This window comes from Phyllobates terribilis, unplaced genomic scaffold (genome assembly GCF_046119375.1).
Source record: "Phyllobates terribilis strain yellow unplaced genomic scaffold, ASM4611937v1 Scaffold_3__8_contigs__length_932513732, whole genome shotgun sequence".
In the NCBI taxonomy this organism is placed as follows: domain Eukaryota; kingdom Metazoa; phylum Chordata; class Amphibia; order Anura; family Dendrobatidae; genus Phyllobates; species Phyllobates terribilis.
The window spans coordinates 471208759-471228992 of NW_027362763.1; the positions used below are offsets into that span (position 1 = coordinate 471208759).

Below are 20234 nucleotides of genomic sequence, written 5' to 3' on the forward strand. Positions count from 1 at the left end.
ATAATTTAATTTAATTTCTAAGCCCTCCCTGTCTCCAAGACTATCAGAGTGGTAGCACATCCCTCTGGCCCGCCCTTGTATCCTATTACTGGTACCTCCTTCTCTGCCTCTCTGATCTCGCTCCTGAGGACTGCAATCACGAGGTAGGTGTAAGTGAAGCAAGCTGCAGGCGTCCACGAAGCCCGGAGTATGGAAAAAAGAGAGAGCGGCGCTGTGCCCAGAAAAACACGCCTCTTTCACTCGTCTGGCCTGCCTTGTATTACCTCCTTCTCTGCCTCTATGGGACCCATGAGCGGAGGAGAGCGGTGCCAGAGCCCCCCCCAATGCAGGGCCCCGGCAGCCGGCACAATACTTACCTCTCCCCGTGCTTCCGCAGATCCGCTGTCTTCCTGCTGTGCGCTCCCTGTGATGTCTCAGGTCAGAGGGTGCGGGGACATTTTCCCACCGCGCCCTCCCCTGAGCCGTCACAGGCAGCGCAGAGCAGGGAGAAGCCGGCAACGCTGGAGTCCGGACCTGAGCAGCGGCAGCAGGTGAGGAGGAGTGAGGTGAGTATTTGATTTTGATCAATGGGGGAGTGACATACTGAATGGGGCATCAAAAGTGGGGGGAATGACATCCTGCATAGGGCATTATATAGGGGGGGGAGTGACATACTGAATAGGGTATTATAAGGGAATGGGTGTGTGACATCCTGCATGGGGCATTATAAGGGAGGGGGTGTGTGACATCCTGCATGGGGCATTATATGGGGGAAAAAGTGACATCCTGCATGGGGCATTATAAGGGGGGGGTGGGTGTGACATCCTGCATGGGGCATTATATGGGGGAAAAAGTGACATCCTGCATGGGGCATTATAAGGGGGGGTGGGTGTGACATCCTGCATGGGGCATTATATGGGGGAAAAAGTGACATCCTGCATGGGGCATTATAAGGGAGGTGGGGGTGACAGCCTTCATAGAGCATTATGCGGGGGCCAGTGTCCTGTATGGAGCGTTATATGGGGGCCAGTATCCTGTATGGAGCATTTTATGGGGGCCAGTATTCTGTATGGAATGATTTGCCGGTTTCTGAGCTATTGTAGAATTTACAATAGATATCGCCCATGAATTGTAAGAAGTGAAATCTTTGGCATTGTACTATATATATATATAACAATGAGGTGGAATAAGATTCTACAGGTGAACAACTGGCTACGTCGATGGTGCCGTCAACAAGGATTTGGATTTCTGGATCACGGAATGAATTACCTATACGATGGACTACTTGCTAGAGATGGGGTGCACCTTACGAAGACTGGAAAACATGTATTTGGAAGTCGCCTTGCTACACTCATCAGAAGAGCTTTAAACTAGAACAATGTGGGAAGGGAAGCAAAAGGCCAGAAAAAGCCATACAGCTGACAAATACTATTGAGATCTCTGCTACTGGAAGTGGAAAAGAAGAACAAACACAAAAAAATCTAAATAATAAAAATATGGGAGGAAGAGAAACCAATCACAAACTAAAATGTTTTTATACAAATGCACAAAGCATGGGCAACAAACAAGGAGAATTGGAACTACTAATGCAGGAAAAGGAATATGATGTCATTGGAATCACTGAAACTTGGTGGGACGATACACATGATTGGAATAAAAGGCTAAAAGGATACAACTTATTTGCAAGAAACAGACTTGATAAACGAGGAGGAGGTGTTGCATTTTATGTTAGAAAAGCGTATATCTGCACAGAGATTGAAGCTTCAGAGACTGGGAGTTCTGTGGAAACTGTTTGGGTAAGAATACAAGGAGAGAACAACGGAAAGGACACCATTGTAGGCATTTACTACAGGCCACCTGGGCAAGCTGAAGATATGGATGAACTCTTTATGTATCAAATGACCAAGTTCTCCAAAAAATATGACGTAGTGGTCATGGGAGATTTCAACTATCCAGACATTTGTTGGGAATCTCTCTCAAGTAAAACTAACAGGTCAAGCAAATTCTTATCCTCTCTTGCTGACAACTTTATCTTCCAAAAGGTAGGGGAGAAAACAAGGGGATCTGCTACTTTGGATCTAATTCTTATAAACCGGGAGGAAATGGTTGAGGAGGTAAAGGTGGCTGGGACCCTAGGAGGCAGCGATCATGCTATTATAGAATTTTGGATAACTAGAGGAGGAAGACATGTGAAGACTCAAACTTCAAGGTTAGATTTTAGAAAGGCAGATTTTAAGAGACTCAGAAAGAGAATAGGAGGGATCCAATGGCTGGATGTCCTTAAGGACAAAAATGTCCAGGAAGGATGGGAAATTTTTAAAAATGAGATTCTCAAAGCACAATCGTTAACAATCCCGAAAAGTAGGAAGAATGGGAAGCATTTAAGGAAACCAGGATGGATGAACACAGAACTTAAACACATGCTAAAAAGAAAGAAAGAAATGTTTATTAAATGGAAAGAGGGAGGCATATCTAAAGAAGATTATAGTGCAGTCTGCAGATCCTGCAGGGCACGTATCAGGTTAGCTAAAGCTGACAATGAATTAAGGCTTGCAAGAGATGTCAAAAGCAATAAAAAAGGATTTTGGGGGTATGTCAAAAGTAAAAGAAAAGTCAAAGATGCTATAGGATTTTTACAGGATGAAAATGGAGAAATGGTAAGAGAGGATGTTGAGAAGGCCGAACTTTTTAATTCCTATTTTGCATCTGTTTTCTCTCAGAAAGAAAATGTAACATCAACTGATCTTCACTGTCCTTTTAAAGGAATAGAGGAATCCAAGTTATCAGTAAACAGAAAGATTGTGAGGGAATATTTAGCTAACATAAATGAGTTCAAGTCTCCAGGTCCAGATGAATTACACCCCAGAGTACTGAAGGAGATTGTAGAAGAAATTTTAGAACCACTCTCCATAATCTTTGAAAATTCTTGGAGAACAGGAGAAGTCCCAGAAGACTGGAGAAGAGCAAATGTTGTTCCTATCTTCAAGAAGGGGAAGAAGGTGGACCCAGGGAACTATAGGCCGGTGAGTCTGACTTCTATACCAGGAAAGATCTTTGAACAAATTATTAAACAACATGTATGTAAGTACATGGATAAGAATGAAGTGATTAACCAGAGTCAGCATGGGTTTGTAACTAACAAGTCATGTCAGACTAACTTAATTTCCTTCTATGACAGAATCACTGACTGGGTGGATCAGGGAAATGCTGTAGATATAGTATATCTTGACTTCAGCAAAGCATTTGACAAAGTATCTCACATCATCCTTATTGAAAAAATGACCAAGTATGCAATGGACCAGGCAACTGTTAGGTGGATTCATAACTGGCTTAGTGATCGGACTCAAAGGGTGGTTGTAAATGGCTTCACATCCAGCTGGATGAATGTCTCAAGTGGGGTACCACAGGGCTCCGTCCTGGGACCTGTATTGTTCAACATCTTTATCAATGATTTAGATGAAGGAATTGAGGGTAAACTGATTAAATTTGCTGATGACACAAAGCTAGGAGGGATAGCTAATACTAGAGAAGAGAGAGAGAGGATTCAAAAAGACCTAAATAAACTGGAGCAGTGGGCAGCAACCAACAGAACAGGTTTTTAACAGGGAAAAATGCAAAGTACTACATCTGGGCAATAAAAATGAAAAAAGCATATACAGAATGGGAGGAATAGAGCTAAGCAACAGTACATGTGAAAAAGACTTAGGTATACTAATAGATCATAGACTGAACATGAGTCAACAGTGTGATGCAGCAGCAAAAAAGGCAAATACAATTCTGGGATGTATTAACAGAAGCATACAGTCTAGATCACGTGAAGTCATTATCGGTCTTTACTCCTCTTTGGTCAGACCTCATCTGGAATACTGTGTACAGTTTTGGGCACCACATTTTAAAAAAGACATAGACAAACTGGAGCAAGTTCAGAGAAGAGCGACCAGAATGGTGACTGGTCTGCAAACCATGTCCTATGAGGAACGGTTGCAGGATTTGGGAATGTTTAGCTTGCAAAAAAGAAGACTGAGAGGAGACTTAATAGCTGTCTACAAATATGTCAAGGGCTGTCACATTGTAGAAGGATCATCTTTATTCTCATTTGCACAAGGAAAGACTAGAAGCAATGGGATGAAACTAAATGGGAGGAGACACAGATTAGATACTAGAAAAAACTTTTTGACAGTTAGGGTGATTAATGAGTGGAACAGGCTGCCACGAGAGGTGGTGAGTTCCCCTTCAATGGACGTCTTCAAACAGAGGCTGGACAGACATCTGTCTGAGATGATCTAGTGAATCCTGCTTTGAGCAGGGGGTTGGACCAGATGACCCAGGAGGTCCCTTCCAACTCTACCATTCTATGATTCTATGATATATATATATATATATATATATATATATATATATATATATATATATATATATATATATATATATATATATATATATATATATATATATATGTATGATGGTGGCCCGATTCTAACGCATCGGGTATTCTAGAATATGCATGCAGCCGACCGGGCGCGACTAATGAGATCCGGCGCCAATTGGCCGGAGAGCGGTGTTTAAATTTGGTGCCAATATCACTGATTGGTCGCGGCTGGCGAACAGTGTTAGTGAGGACCGGGGAGCGGTACTGCCTGTGCGGGTACTTCCGCTGCGAGCAGCCGGGAGATGACCGGCTAGCGCCAGTCATCTCCCGGCTGCATCACCGCTGACCTCCATGCTTGCACCGGTCATCTCCCGACGGTGGCCTGCGTGTTTCAAATCCGGCGCCAATTCGCGGCCGGGCAGCGACCAATCAGAGAAGCGGTGTTTTAAATTTCAAGCCAATATCGCTGATTGGTCGCAGCCGGGCGGGTGCGACCAATCAGCGAGGCGTGTTTCAAATCCGGCGCCAATTCGCCGCCAGACTGCGCTTGTTGCTGATTGGTGGCGGCCGCGACCAAACAGGACAGCGGTGTTTTAAATTTCGCGCCAATATCGCTGATTGGTCGCGGCCAATCAGCGAACCATGTTAGTGAGGACCGGGGAGCGGCGCTACCTGTGCGGGTACTTCTGCTGCGAGCAGCCAGGAGATGACTGGCTAGCGCCGGTCATCTCCCGGCTGCATCGCCGCTGACCTCCATGCGGAAGGAGGCCGCCATCTTGTTCTGAAATCCTGCGTCGCTGATTGGCCGCGGCCAGACCAATCAGCGACGCGGGATTTCCTGGACGGACAGACAGACGAGATAAGCCGATTATATAGTAGATAGATATATAGATATATATATATGCGGTATCTGTGCATCATGAATCGTGGTATGATGTGTTGAAGGGGCCCACTGAGACTCTTTCGCCCAAGGCCCACAAAAACCTGGAGCCGACCCAGCAGGCAGTAATACTGATATAGTGAGCTCCTCCCCGAGAAGAAGGTTAATCTGAAACATGCGTTGGGGCATTAGGGCACACATCGTGGGCCATGAGTAAGAGATTATACTCAGTACCGTACTCTTTGCTCGATCTGTAGTCACCTAATCTATTACTTCTATATACTCACCTGATCTGAAAACCTTTTTCATTACCTATTAGCCCATGTATTTAGTCAGATAATAAACATAGGCATCCCTGTTTACATATATACAATTGTCTATTCCTCGTGACTTATTGATTTTCATGTTACATGGTCCTTTTTGATCAGTGTTTTTTGTGAGATATATGCATTTATGCCCTTAGCTTGTGGAAGGACGTATTATTATGGTGATGTGATCGCAATGTATTACTTTCATTACTATACCCCATGTACCCAGGCTCTGCCTCCATGGAATTGTTTTGGGCTCAACCTGCTAAACCCCAATCTATGTATCAATATGGAAAAAAAAAATCCTGTTCAGGGCAATGCTACTTAGTATCGCTTTTGTTTTAAGCCCTATGTATATGTTGATTTAAATAAATTTTTGATTTTTACATAATTCTTAAAGAGTTATTGGCTCAGTTTGTGGTTCTCGATAGGATACATTATACTGAGTCTTCTTCGTCTATCATGATATGGTCCTGAGATTCTCATTTTCCTTTATGTAGATGGCAGAAGATAAAATTGGTCAGATAGGGTACTGTAAATTAGCCTGCAGTGCACAGATGCATAGAATGAATTTTAAAGGTAGAATATCTATAATCTAGCCAGAGATGTGTCCTTGTGTCAAAAGCCTTGGCGCCTGCACAGTGTGGCGCCGGAGTAAGCGCATGCGAACACCGCACTACGCATTTTATTGAAGACACTCTTAAATAAAATGGCGCCATAGTGCGGACACTGCAGACGCCAGCTGAAGTGTATTGCAGCTGAAGACATCCAGCTGAAGTGTATTGCAGCGCACGAACTTGCCGGGTCCGTGCGCCACCATACACGCTGCTGACCAATCAGAGATAAGCAGCTGACGTCGGCTTGCACGTGACTGGGTGCATGGCAGTGACGTAATGCGCCCCTGTCGCTTGGACGCTGAAGTCCGCGCAGCACAGTGGCCTTGCAGCGCTGGAGTCCTGGGTTCAAATCCCACCAAGGACAACATCTGCAAGGAGTTTGTATGTTCTCCCCGTGTTTGTGTGGGTTTCCTCCAGGTACACTGGTTCCCTCCCACACTCCAAAGACATACTGATAGGGAATGTAGATTATGAGACCCAATGGGGACAGTGCCGATAACGTCTGTAAATTTTCTGAATTGTAAAGTTCTGCGGAATATGTTGGTGCTATATAAATAAAAAGATCATTATTGTTATTATTATTATAAGTCAGCTGCTGGCTTCGAAGGCAATGACGCGCTGCAGAGGAGCAGCGGAAAGGTGAGTAGGAGTGTTTATTGTTTTTTTTCTATATATTGAACAACAGCAGCGCAGGCAGGATGGGGGAGCATATGCCAGGATGGAGGAACATAAAACAGGATGGGGGAGCATACACCTGGATGGGAGAGTATACATCGGAATGAGGGACCATATACAAAGATGGGGGAACATATAACAGGGTGGGGGGAACATATAACAGGGTGGGGGGACATATAACAGGATGGGGGAACATATACAAGGATGGGGGACCATATACCAGGATGGGAGAGTTTATTCCTTTATATCTGCGCCTGATACCCCTGCTTCTGTCTGTGTCTGCACTTTGTTGCCCCCGCCTGCTCTCTGTATGAGTTGTTTTTTCTAAACCAAAACCTCAGAAATCAGGTTAAATTGGCGTGTTGGCACTTTGCGATAAATAAGTGGGTTTGGGGTTGCAGTTTGGGCACTCGGTCTCTAAAAGGTTCGTCATCACCGTTGTAGTACATTACATCAACAAAATGGCGCCGGAATCAGAGCGTGCGTATACCACGATCTCCGGCACCATTTTATTGAAGACACTGTATATGTGAATTCGCAGACACAGTCTCTTCAAAAAATGGCATAAAATTAAAGTACCAATAAAAATGCTCGCCACACGGGCGTAGAATGGGTTCAATTACTAGTACTCTATATTAGTGCTGGAGTTAGAGCTATGCTGACACAAAGTCAGCTGAGATACACTGCAATGTGGATAAGTGACAATGAGCAATAGAAGTACATCAGCATGGGTCCAATGGCATCTAGATGGTAAATAGCGCCTGGAGCTGAAGCCTTTGAAAGATGATATGTGAAAAAATGGGGCAGATTTAAAAATGAGTCTTGGCACCATGAATAAATATGTGCGCACATTATTATAAGACTACACTGTGAGCAGGAGAATAAGCCTTTACATTAATTGTTAATAAATCAATATTTTATAGTAAAAAAATGCATTCAGCATAAGAATCTTTTCAACCATAGCTCATTTTATCATTACAGATTCCTTTTTAGATATTTGCCAAGCAATGCATGCATGTTGTCACCATATAAAGAAAAAGATGGACAGCCTGATATTAGACCCTCTGGAAGTATTTATTTCACAAGAGAAAAAAAAAGAATTGGGAATGTGGAAATCCAATATGTGCTATTTTTGTACCCTCTAATTGTCGCAGACTGTAAATGAGATTTGTCTCTATTTACTGATTACACCTTTTTATTAGGACTGCAGCATCAATCCCATCAAATCTACATTCAGTCTGTGCTTGCAGCACTCATTCAGCGTATGTGTCACGTAAAATCCTTCCTTACGTCACATGTACCCATAAACTCCTATTAATAAGAGATCAAAAGTCCGTCCTTTTCTAAAGCTGGTCATTCACATTAGATGGCTGGTGGCCTAAAGATACTTTGGCTAACAGCCATCACAGTCGACTATCACATACACAGGAGAGCTCATTCGGCTGAGTACTCCGGTGTTCTCTATGCAAAAGCTGCCGGTTGACATGTCGGCTTGTCTCCGGTAAAACAATGTGATCAGTATTTCAAAATAGGACATGCATATCCACATCTCCTCAGTTGATCAGTCAGCTGTTGCTCCATACACTTTAGGTTGTCAGCCAAACCTGTCGATATCAACGGGATCGACCCACCTTAGTCTAATGTGTATGGGGCTCTTAACTGTATAGGAAAGCTCAGTTGACTGTCTATTGTATGCAGAGGCATTCTGAAAAAAGCACATTGCACAGCATAGGCTTTTTTAATATGGCAGCTGCTGGGTGAGGTATGCCACTGCCATACATGAGGTCTCATCCTGCCATATACTTTGGAAGGCTCATCTGTGAAGTAAACAGGGTTACAGATCTTCACAATATATTTAGACCGGATTCACAGTGAAGAACTGGAGAGAAGATGGTCAGAACACTACAAGTTAATGGTGATTAGTATCTTGACGGAATAATAGCAAACAAAAGCGATCTTATCGATTTCTTTGATGACCTGCTATGAATCATTTCATTCTTTATTAAATAATGTAATTCTTGACGCCTTCGGTTTTAGGCTGGGTTATTTTCCTAACTACCAAGCAGTCTCGTGCAGGCGTCGGCAATGTTTGTACATGTAGCCACTCAGCCTCTGTATTATGAAGTGTATATGATAATTCTTATTCCAATTATTTTTAATAAAATGGTTTCCACACTTTACAAGGCAACTCAATTTATATAGCTTTCCCTTTTTTTAACACTTTGCAGTACTGATTTTGAATGACAACAAGTTTTCTTGTCTCTTCAATTGCCAATCCACAATACTATGGTTCTCAGAAATGTTTGGTTTGTGTTAGCCTCAATACAAATACATGTCACAATTTTCAGACTTATATTTTTTAAATAATTAGAAAACCATGCGTAATTTCCTTTACATGTCACAAATACTTGATAATTTGTGTTGGTATATCACATAAAATCCAAATAAAATACATATAAGATTGTGGGTGTAACGTAAACAAAAATGTGGAAAAGTTCACGGGGTATGAATACTTTTTCAGTGCACTGTATATGTCATACCTTCCAATGTCCAAAGTCATTCAGAATGGTCTTCAGCTTCTTAGTATTACTATGCAATCTATGTGGAGCTATGGCTGGGTTGGGATCTCTCCAATCTACAGACAGACGATGATGCCAGAGTCGCTCGGCTTCATGGATGTGAGCAGATGGGATTCCCGGATCAAACCGATGAACTTCACACCCTCCAGAAGCCATATTTAATTCAAATATGTTGTCATCTTCACCTAATCTGAAAATATTGTAATTGAATAAAAATTATTTCTGGAATACAATTCACATCATAAAGATGTGATACAGCTATTTTCTTTAATACTTTTGAAAGTTAAAATGTTCAATGATTCTGATTGGTGATTATATTGTACTATATTCCAGATTATTACAAAGGAGAAAAGTAATAAAATATTTAAAGTGATACATATTACGTATGCTGGGAGTCTTAAACTGCCCAACTTTCCTCTGATAAAATAGCAACACTGCCAAGAACCCCTTGGCGACATGAATGGTTATATATACAGCGCTGTAGTCAGGGGGTTACAGACAGATGCTGTATACAAACTCCACTGCACGGCGTGAGAGCATGACATAATGTGAACAAGAATGTGTCTTCGGTACTTAATGACAGCAAACAGAGAACCTGAAGATAGTGAGGAAGTGCAGCAAAAGTATATATTGCAATGTGTCAGTACCTACATCATTAAAAAATGTTCTGGCTCTAGGAGTCATTCAAATCATTATGTATACCCCAAAATTGTGACATTAAAATACCACTCATCCCACAAAAAAAACAAGCTGTCACGATACTGTTATCTGATAACATGGGACCAGGAGCTCCTACCCTGTGCCTAATGCTAGGGGCACCCTAGCAATCCCTGCTCCCGAAGTTACTTCAGATGGCGAAGATGCTGGGGCCATGTACCTTGCTGTTCTCCTGAATCAGCCATTATCTGCCCCCTCCCCCACCCAGGGAAGTGGGGAGGAATAGTGTATGTAAATACACAAACCAGACAAACAAGGAAAGGACAGACAGGGATGAATGAAAATACCAAACATACAAAATATGCACTCACAGACAACAGAGGGAAAACACTGAAGGGATTAGGAAGGTAAACAAAAATAGAAGAGGAAGGGACTATGCACACAGCCAAAACACCAAACAACAGTCACAGAACAACTCTCCTTAAACACCTCTACTGAACACCGAATCCTCCACTTCTCACTAGGCAGCACAAGACTTAACACTGGCAATCCAGATTGCCAGAGCAAAAACTATATAGGAGAGGGGAGTGGCTAATACTGCACAGCTGAAAACTTCCAAGAAGGAAGCTACAGAGACTCAAAGCTGAGCAGTTTAACTCCTGCATTGTTAAAGAAACCAGCACCATTTAATAAGAGGGAGAAGGGCTTCTATTCAATGCAGGAGTACGTGAACTCAGACGCTGTGGTCTTCTGGCTCATCTTTGTTGCGGTAAACCCGTGACACAAGCCTTCACTAACTAAAAAAATAAAAAGTTATGGCTTGTGGTGTGTGGTAATGGAAATATAAATAGGGGATTAATACTGATAGTTTATAATAATTTTATCTATATAGCGCCAACATATTCCGCAGCACTATACAATTAATTACACTAAGAAATAAGAGTTATAGGGTGTACATGGACTGATGTATAACTTGGATACCTGCTAGGTACTTGCAGATTCTACTCCTCAAGATAAATATTCTAGATTTAGCTTGGAGGATCCCTTTTAAATATAACTTTTACTAATACTAATAAAATCACATAAACCCAATCAGACGTAAATATTCAATAATTAAGACCCATAGGAGGGCCCACTGAGTCTTTGATATACAAAGTGGGACATATCACATATAAAGTGTCATTGTGCATAGAAGATAGAAAAAAAAATGTGTAGATCTTCCCCATTTGAGCTATAGGGACATCAAACGTCAAGGGGTTCTGTCAGCAGTAGAAGAGTTGATCCAATCTATCTACCCTGTCTTGCTCTTTGTGTGTGCTCCCGCCCTAACAAGGCCAGTACCCAAGTGTAACTCTCATGTTGTATGCCCCAGAAAAAATCCCGCCTGAAGCGTTTCTTTCTCAGTAAAGAGAAGTCATCAGGGAAATGTACTTGTCAAGGGGGAAAGGCACAAACAAAATGAGGCCCAGATTGTGCCAAACAAACATACAATAAGAAAGTGTCTCAGTGTTCATAAAGTGCTTAGTGTCCAAAAGGAAAAAACAAGAATAATAAACAAAAAATAAATGAAGATCCCACAGTGGTGGGTATTCCTGCTGGAGGTGCAGAGTGCTGCCACCTCCCTGTAGAAAATGGGGAGATGCCCACCTCTTCTATATAAGTTTGAATACCCACAATTCCCTCCCTTTGAGGGCATCATACCCAACTTCCGGGGACAGGGTCCCACTCTAATGCGGCTCTCGATCACCATATTGTTTATCGTTACCATAGCAACCTAGTTTATCTGGGTAGACAGAGAGCCTTAAAAGAGTTTTCCCACAAACGAAAGTTGATTTTAATCAATAGTTCTTGGAATAATAATAATTTCCACAATTGGATGAGTTTAAATTTAAGTTCCTGTGTTGAGATAATCTTATACATGTGCCCCTGCTGTGTATTGTGTAATGACCGTGTCTGACTGTGCAGGAACATGGTCTGATCATAACACAGCTCCTGGGCAGGGGAGGACAAAAAGAGAGGATACAGATATTACAGCACAGGGTGACAGCTGATTCTTTTTGTGAGGTATAACATTTCACTGCCTGTTTTTAAACAATGTTTTACTTCAAAGAAAGAATCAGCTGTGATCCCCTGCTGTAATGTCTGTATACTCTTTTTTCTCCTCCTCTGTCCAGGAGTTGTGGTATGATCAGATCATGTTCCTGCACAGTCAGACACAGACATTACACAGTACACAGCAGGGGCACATTTATAAGATTATGTCAGCACAGGAACATTTTATTTAAATACATTCAATTGTTGAACTTATTATTATTCAAAGATCTATAGACTAAAAATGAACTTTTGTTCGTGGGAAAACCCCTTTAAGTTCTCACAAAATACACATGATGTCACCATCCAATTATAGCTTGTACCATGGGATTGCTTATTTGAAAACTCACGTGTATCACCTACTTTTTCCCAGAGATTGAATCGCCATGTCTAGAGACGACAGGTCAGATTTAAGCTCAGTATACATTCGTCACATCCGGTTGCGTGTCCCTAATATCCGGTTATCTCAAATGTTCAGCGCGTCCGGTCATCTCCATGGCACCCGGCAGTAATTTAAATGCACGAGTCATTGGCAATCACATGTTCAGAGTGTCCGATCCTCTCCATGGCGACCGGGTTTTGTCACACCAGGAAGGATTGATCAAAACTCCACCCTCTGAGTCGGCAGCCATTCATCCATCTAAGAGGGGTGGATAAATCATGCAAGCACCGCCAGGATTGGGATCAGCCTGCCACTCCGCTCTCAGATTCTATGTGGTGCAATTTAAATCTATTCTTTATCATGGCTCAAAAAGATTATGTTCCCCACCAGGGCTAGATCTTATCATTAGGAATTTGTTCTCCCATAATATTAGAATAAGTTAATATATTGTCTTACCATGGTTGCAAATCGTGGTTTACGGACTGGATAACCCCTAACTTATTGACTACTTCAGCCTATTGTAATATTGTATTTTCATACCGATGTCAAGATTAGGGTGGCCCATTGGCCGGATATATATCATTACCTTTCTTTATGAACAAAAACAAATATACTTTTATATTGTTGCACAGGAGGTGTCATGTGATTATATATTTACAAATAATAGATTATCAATAGCAATGCTTTAGACAAGTTGACTATTTACGTCTGATTGGGTTTATGTGATTTTATTAGTATTAGTAAAAGTTATATTTGAAATGGATCCTCCATGCTATATACAGTGAACATGGAATGGGTAATTAACTAAGGGATAAGAATCATTGTCATGAATTTATGGTTTTATCTAGTATTCAAGAGCATATTCGTAAGCAACAGGGTTATATAAAGCTTCAATAAGACATATGTTTCCAATAATCTGAGAAATGTGTGGTGTAAACTGTGACTGGAGTTGCTAAGAAGAGTGTCGCCAAGTGACACAACTTCTCACATTATCCCTTCAGATGACCCATGGCATTTAATGAAACATTTTCTGTTTTATATTCTTGACATTTCCTGAAAGTAATAGTGCAAAGAGAAGTGGTATGAATCACTGATCTCAACTTATATCGAAAGTTATATTGTGCATATCTCCCATTATGGACAATACAATAATATAGCAGCACCACTTTAAGTAAGTATGCTTTAGTAGTGTGGAAAGAAACTTACACAAACCCAGGAGCCCAGGACTTCAAGTAGACGGTGATAAAAAAAACCTTTTACATGTACATGTAAGAGGAAGCGATGGGGTCTCTGAAGAGTCCCTGCATAATGTGACATTAGTGAGGAAAGACTGCCATCTGATGGCTGGGGAAGAAACCAGGTGGAACCAATTTTCACCAGAAGAATTGCAGAGAGTGAATCCTTGTGCCAGACCTGGTCAGGTGCCTCGCATGACAGAGTTCCTGGATATAAAAGCCCTATGCAGCGAATCACAGGAGGCTCTGGCGCCAAGAGAGCGAAAGGTGCAGATGTGCACAGGAGAAGGTGCTGCAGTTAGAGTAACAAGCCGCAACAGGAAGCATGTGCCAGCAGAGTGCTGGCTGCTTGCAGACAGGACCCAGACGACACTAGATAAGAACTGGAGCCCCGACTACACCGGTCAAGACCCAATGACCCAATCTATGCCTGTCCAGACTTAGAGTTCAGACTGTACCGAACCCTGATGGCACCAGTCAAGATCCAGAGCCCAGCCCCCTGGTTACATAAGGACGACACGAGTGAGCCGGGCCGTCGCTTCCAGCACTGACGTACAATACAGGGGTCGGGCTCGGTAGGACAGCAGACAGGGTGGGGGTCAGCTGGAGGCTCAATGTGCATTGGTAGACTTTGAATTGTATAATTTACTTGTAATTACCCTGTTTATTTCACCAATCATTCTACCACATAGTGCACTGGAAAACGGGAAAAAAATTCCAATTGCGTTGAAATTGCAAAAAAAAAGTGCAATCTCACAACTGTTTATTGGGTTTTTTATTTACTATGTTCACTATATGGTAAAATTGACCGGTAATATGATTCCCCAGGTTAGTATCAGTACGCAGTTATAAAGCATGTATAGGTTTTTTTTATTTAAATGCTGAAAAAAATTTTGGGAAATTTGTAAAAGAAAAAAAAAAGTTTTGCTATTGTCCGAAACCTGTAATGTTTTCATTTTTCGGGATATGGGGCTGTGTGATAGCTATTTCTTTTGGGCACTGAGTTGATGTTTTTTACTGACACCAATTTGGGGTAGATACAATGTTTTGATTAATGCAATGTTGCGGCAGCCAAAGCACCGTAATTTTGGAGTTTCAATTTTACTTTCTTGTTATGGCGTTTAACGATTGGATTCATTTATTTTAAATTTTGATATATTAAACTATTACGAACGCAGCGACACCAAGCATGTGTATATTTTTAATTGTTTTATTTTTAACCTCTTTACCCCCAAGGGTGGTTTGCACGTTAATGACCAGGCCAATTTTTACAATTCTGACCACAGTCACTTTATGAGGTACTAACTTTGCAACGCTTCAACGGATCCCCCTGATTCTGAGACAGTTTTTTCGTGACATATTGTACTTCATGATTGTGGTAAAATTTCTTCGATATCACTTGGAAATTTGGCGAAAATTTCGCAATTTATAACATTTTAATTTTTATGCCTTTAAATCAGAGAGATACAGTACAGACCAAAAGTTTGGACACACCTTCTCATTTTAAGATTTTTCTGTATTTTTATGACTATGAAAATTGTACATTCACACTGAAGGCATCAAAACTATGAATTAACATATGTGGAATTATATACTTAACAAAAAAGTGTGAAACAACTGAAAATATGTCTTATATTCTAGGTTCTTCAAAGTAGCCACCTTTTGCTTTGATGACTGCTTTGCCCACTCTTGGCATTCTCTTGATGAGCTTCAAGAGGTAGTCACCGGAAATGGTTTTCACTTCCCAGGTGTGCCCTGTCAGGTTTAATAAGTGGGATTTCTTGCCTTATAAATGGGGTTGGGACCATCAGTTGTGTTGTGCAGAAGTCTGGTGGATACACAGCTGATAGTCCTACTGAATAGACTGTTAGAATTTGTATTATGGCAAGAAAAAAGCAGCTAAGTAAAGAAAAACGAGTGGCCATCATTACTTTAAGAAATGAAGGTCAGTCAGTCTGAAAAATTGGGAAAACTTTTAAAGTGTCCCCAAGTGCAGTTGCAAAAACCATCAAGCACTACAAAGAAACTGGCTCACATGAGGACCGCCCCAGGAAAGGAAGACCAAGAGTCACCTCAGCTTCTGAGGATAAATTTATCTGAGTCACCAGCCTCAGAAATCGCAGGTTAACAGCAGCTCAGATTAGAGACCAGGTCAATGCCACACAGAGTTCTAGCAGCAGACACATCTCTTCAACAACTGTTAAGAGGAGACTTTGTGCAGCAGGCCTTCATGGTAAAATAGCTGCTAGGAAACCACTGCTAAAGACAGGCAACAAGCAGAAGTTGTTTTGGCTAAAGAACACAAGGAATGGACATTAGACCAGTGAAAATCTGTGCTTTGGTCTGATGAGACCAAATTTGAGATCTTTGGTTCCAACCACCGTGTCTTTGTGCGACACAGAAAAGGTGAACGGATGGACTCTAAATGCCTGGTTCCCACCGTGAAGCATGGAGGAGGAGGTGTGATAGTGTGGGGGTGCTTTGCTGGTGACACTGTTGGGGATTTATTTAAAATTGAAGGCATACTGAACCAGCATGGCTACCACAGCATCTTGCAGCGGCATGCTATTCCATCCGGTTTGCGTTTAGTTGGACCATCATTTATTTTTCAACAGGACAATGACCCCAAACACACCTCCAGGCTGTGTAAGGGCTATTTGGCCAAGAAGGAGAGTGATGGGGTGCTACGCCAGATGACCTGGCCTCCACAGTCACCAGACCTGAACCCAATCGAGATGGTTTAGGGTGAGCTGGACCGCAGAGTGAAGGCAAAAGGGCCAACAAGTGCTAAGCATCTCTGGGAACTCCTTCAAGATTGTTGGAAGACCATTTCCTGTGACTACCTCTTGAAGCTCATCAAGAGAATGTCGAGAGTGTGCAAAGCAGTCATCAAAGCAAAAGGTGGCTACTTTGAAGAACCTAGAATATAAGACATATTTTCAGTTGCTTCACACTTTTTTGTTAAGTATATAATTCCACATGTGTTAATTCATAGTTTTGATGCATTCAGTGTGAATGTATAATTTTCATAGTCATGAAAATACAGAAAAATCTTAAAATGAGGTGTGTCCAAACTTTTGGTCTGTACTGTATGTCAAACTAAATAGTTAATAAATAACATTTCCCACATGTCTACTTTACATCAACACAATTTTGTAACCAAAATTTTTTTTTATTAGGGAGCTATAAGGGTTAAAAGTTGATCAGCGATTTCTCATTGTTACAACAAGATTTACAAAAACACTTTTTAAGGGACCGCATCATATTTGACGTGACTTTGAGGGGCTTTGGTGACAGAAAATACCCAAAAATGACACCATTCTAAAAACTACACCCCTCATGGTGCTCAAAACCACATTCAAGAAGTTTATTAACCCTTCAGGTGCTTCACAGGAATTTTTGGAATGTGGAAGAAAAAAAATGAACATTTAACTTTTTTCACAAAAATGTTACTTTAGACCCAATTTTTTGTTATTTTCTCAGGGGCAAAAGGAAAAAATGTACCCCAAAATTTGTTGTGCAATTTCCCCTGAGCACGCAGATACCCCACATGTGGGGAAGAAACACTGTTTGGGCACACGGCAGGGTTCGGAAGGGAAGAAGCGCCATTTGACTTATTGAATGTAAAATTTGCTTGAATAATTAGCTGACACCATGTTGCGTTTGGGGAGCCCCTGATGTGCCTAAACAGTGGAAACCTCCCACAATTGACACCATTTTGGAAACTAGACCCCTCAGGGAACTTATCTAGGTGTGTGGTGTGCACCTTGAACCCCCAGGTGCTTCACATTCGTTTATATCATTGAGCCGTAAAAATAAAATTTTCACATTTTTCCCACAAAAATGTTTTTCAGCCCCCAATTTTGCATTTTCATAAGGGTAACAGGAAAAATTGCGCCATAACATTTTTGTGCAATTTCTCCTGAGTACGCCGATACCCCATATGTGGGAAAAAATACAGTGTTTGGTCACACTGCAGGGTTCAGAAGGGAAGGAGCACTGTGTGACTTTTTGAACGCAAAACTGGCTGGAATTGAGAGCGCACGCCATGTCGCGTTTGGAGAGCCCCTGATGTGCCTAAATAGTGGAAACCCCCCACAAGTGACCCCATTTTCGAAAATACACCCCTCAAGGATTTTATCAAGAGCATAGTGAACATTTTGAACCCAGAGGTACGACAAAGAAACTGATAACATTAGGTCATCAAATTGAATCGGGTACTCGGGTATGCACCAAGTATCTCAGGTGCTCGAGTGACATGCTCGAGTCCCCGCCCCGCATGTTTCACGGTTGTTAGACACCCAAAAAAAAACATTCGGGGATCGCTGATGCATGGCAGACAATCCCCGTGAGGTTTTTTTGGCCGTGAAGCATATGGGGTGGAGACTCGAGCATGTCACTCGAGCACCCGCGATACTCGGTGCATACCCAAGCACCCAATGCAAACTCAAGTAGCGAGCACTTGCGCCCAACACTAGTCATCATCATTTTTTTTACTTTTGAAAAAATTCCAACCCCAACACAACCCTAACCCTAGCACAACCCTAACACAACCCTAACCCTAGCACAACCATAACCCTAGCACAACCCTAACGCTAGCACAACCCTAATCCTTGCCCTAGCACAGCCCTAACCCTAGCACAACCCTAACCCTAGCACAAACCTAACCCTAACACAACTCTAACCCTAGCACAACCCTAACCCTAGCACAACCCTAACACAACCCTAACCCTCATACAACCCTAACCCTAGCAAAACCCTAACCCTAGCACAACCCTAACCCTAGCACAACCCTAACCGTAGCACAACCCTAACCCTAGCACAACCCTAACCCTAGCAAAACTCTAACCCTAGCACAACCCTAACCCTAGCAAAACTCTAACCCTAGCATAACCTTAACCCTAGAGTTTATTTTTTACGCCGTTCCTCGTGCGGTATAAGTGATTAGACGACTTTATTCTTCGGGTCGGTGGGATTACAGATTACCAGATTCATATTGGGTTTTTATGATTGACAGCTGTCACACACTAAAAGACGCAATTTTTTTGCAAAGACTAGTTTTTGCATCGCCATATTTTGAAAGCTATAATTTCTCCATATTTCGGCTGACAGAGTCATGTGATGGCTTGTTTTTTGCGGGACAAGTTGACGTTTTTATTGGTACCATTTTCGAGCATGTGACATTTTTTGATCGCTTTCTATTCTGATTTTTGGGAGGCAGAATAAACAAAAACCTGTTATTCAGGAATTGTTTTTTTATTTTTATGCTGTTCCGTGTGTGGTGAAATTGATAAGGCAGCGTTATTCTTCGGGTCAGTACGTTTACAGCGGTACCACATTTATATAGTTTTTTATGTTTTGCCACTTTTACACAATAAAAACTAATTTATAGAAAAAATAATTTTTTTGCTTCATTTTATTCTGAGAGCTATAACTTTTTTATTTTTCGGATGATGGAGCTATATGGCAGTTGTTTTTTTTTTGTGGGACAAGATGAAATAAACTCTTTTTTTTATTGCGTTTTATTCCATTTTTCGTTTGGCGGTATGATGATAAAGCATTGTTTTTTGCTTCGTTTTTTTTTTTTTTTTTTACAGTGTTCACTAAAGGGGTTAACTAGTGGGACAGTTTTATAGATCAAGTAGTTCCAGACGCGGCGATACCAAATATGTGTACTTTTATTATTATTTATTTTTTCATAATAATATTTATTGATGGGTATATTATATTTTTATTTTTGGGGGATTATTTTTTCTTCTTTTTTTTTATATTTTTACTATTTTTTTTTCACTTTCTTACACTTTTTTTACTTTTACACTATGTCCCACTATGGAAGATTCACTTTTTGCAGCCTGCTCCCTATGCTGTGCAGCCTGTCAGCACTGCACAGCGAGGAGTTACTTTGGTCATGCACTGAGCATAACCAAAGTAACTTCCTCTCTCCTGGTGACCCGGATGTTGTCATGACGACATAGGGTCGTCATGACAACATCCGGGAGCCGCTGCGGGACACCGGCAGAGGAGGTGAGTATCGGCACTTATATCCCCTTGCCCCCGCAATGCTGCGATAGATTTCGGGACCGCTCCTGGCACATAGCACCGGGTGTCAGCTGTAACAATTAGCTGATACCCGGCGGCGATCGCCACACGCGTAATAGTACGTACCTGGTCCATAAAGCCCAGGGCGCAGGTACGTACTATTACTGACTTTGTCATAAAGGGGTTAATGGGGCAGAAGGTGGGTGATTTGAACTTTTTTCTATTTTTTCATATTTTTAAAAACTTTTTTTTCACTTTTTACTGATTTATTGATCGCACATGCTGGCTTTCACAAGAGGATTGTAATGACAGGCACATCATCATCAGCAGACCCCGGATGTCATGAAAACCCATCGGTGACCCGCGATCACATCACGTGCATGTCGATGGGAGTGTGGAACGACGTGCCCCCCCCTAAACTGA

The 20234-nt window shown here is 41.7% G+C and overlaps 1 protein-coding gene and 1 pseudogene across 2 annotated transcripts in view; one reads left to right on the forward strand and one right to left on the reverse strand.

Moving 5' to 3' along the window:
- The window catches only part of METTL24 (methyltransferase like 24), a 133402-nt gene that overhangs the window by 16159 nt on the left and 97009 nt on the right, over positions 1-20234 (reverse strand). For both annotated transcript variants that reach the window (XM_073675855.1, XM_073675856.1), the window contains exon 4: positions 9369-9597. In XM_073675855.1, coding sequence (XP_073531956.1) covers positions 9369-9597 — 229 coding nt within the window. The remainder of the gene's footprint in view (positions 1-9368; positions 9598-20234) is intronic.
- LOC141257847 (uncharacterized) lies at positions 15654-16516 on the forward strand (annotated as a pseudogene).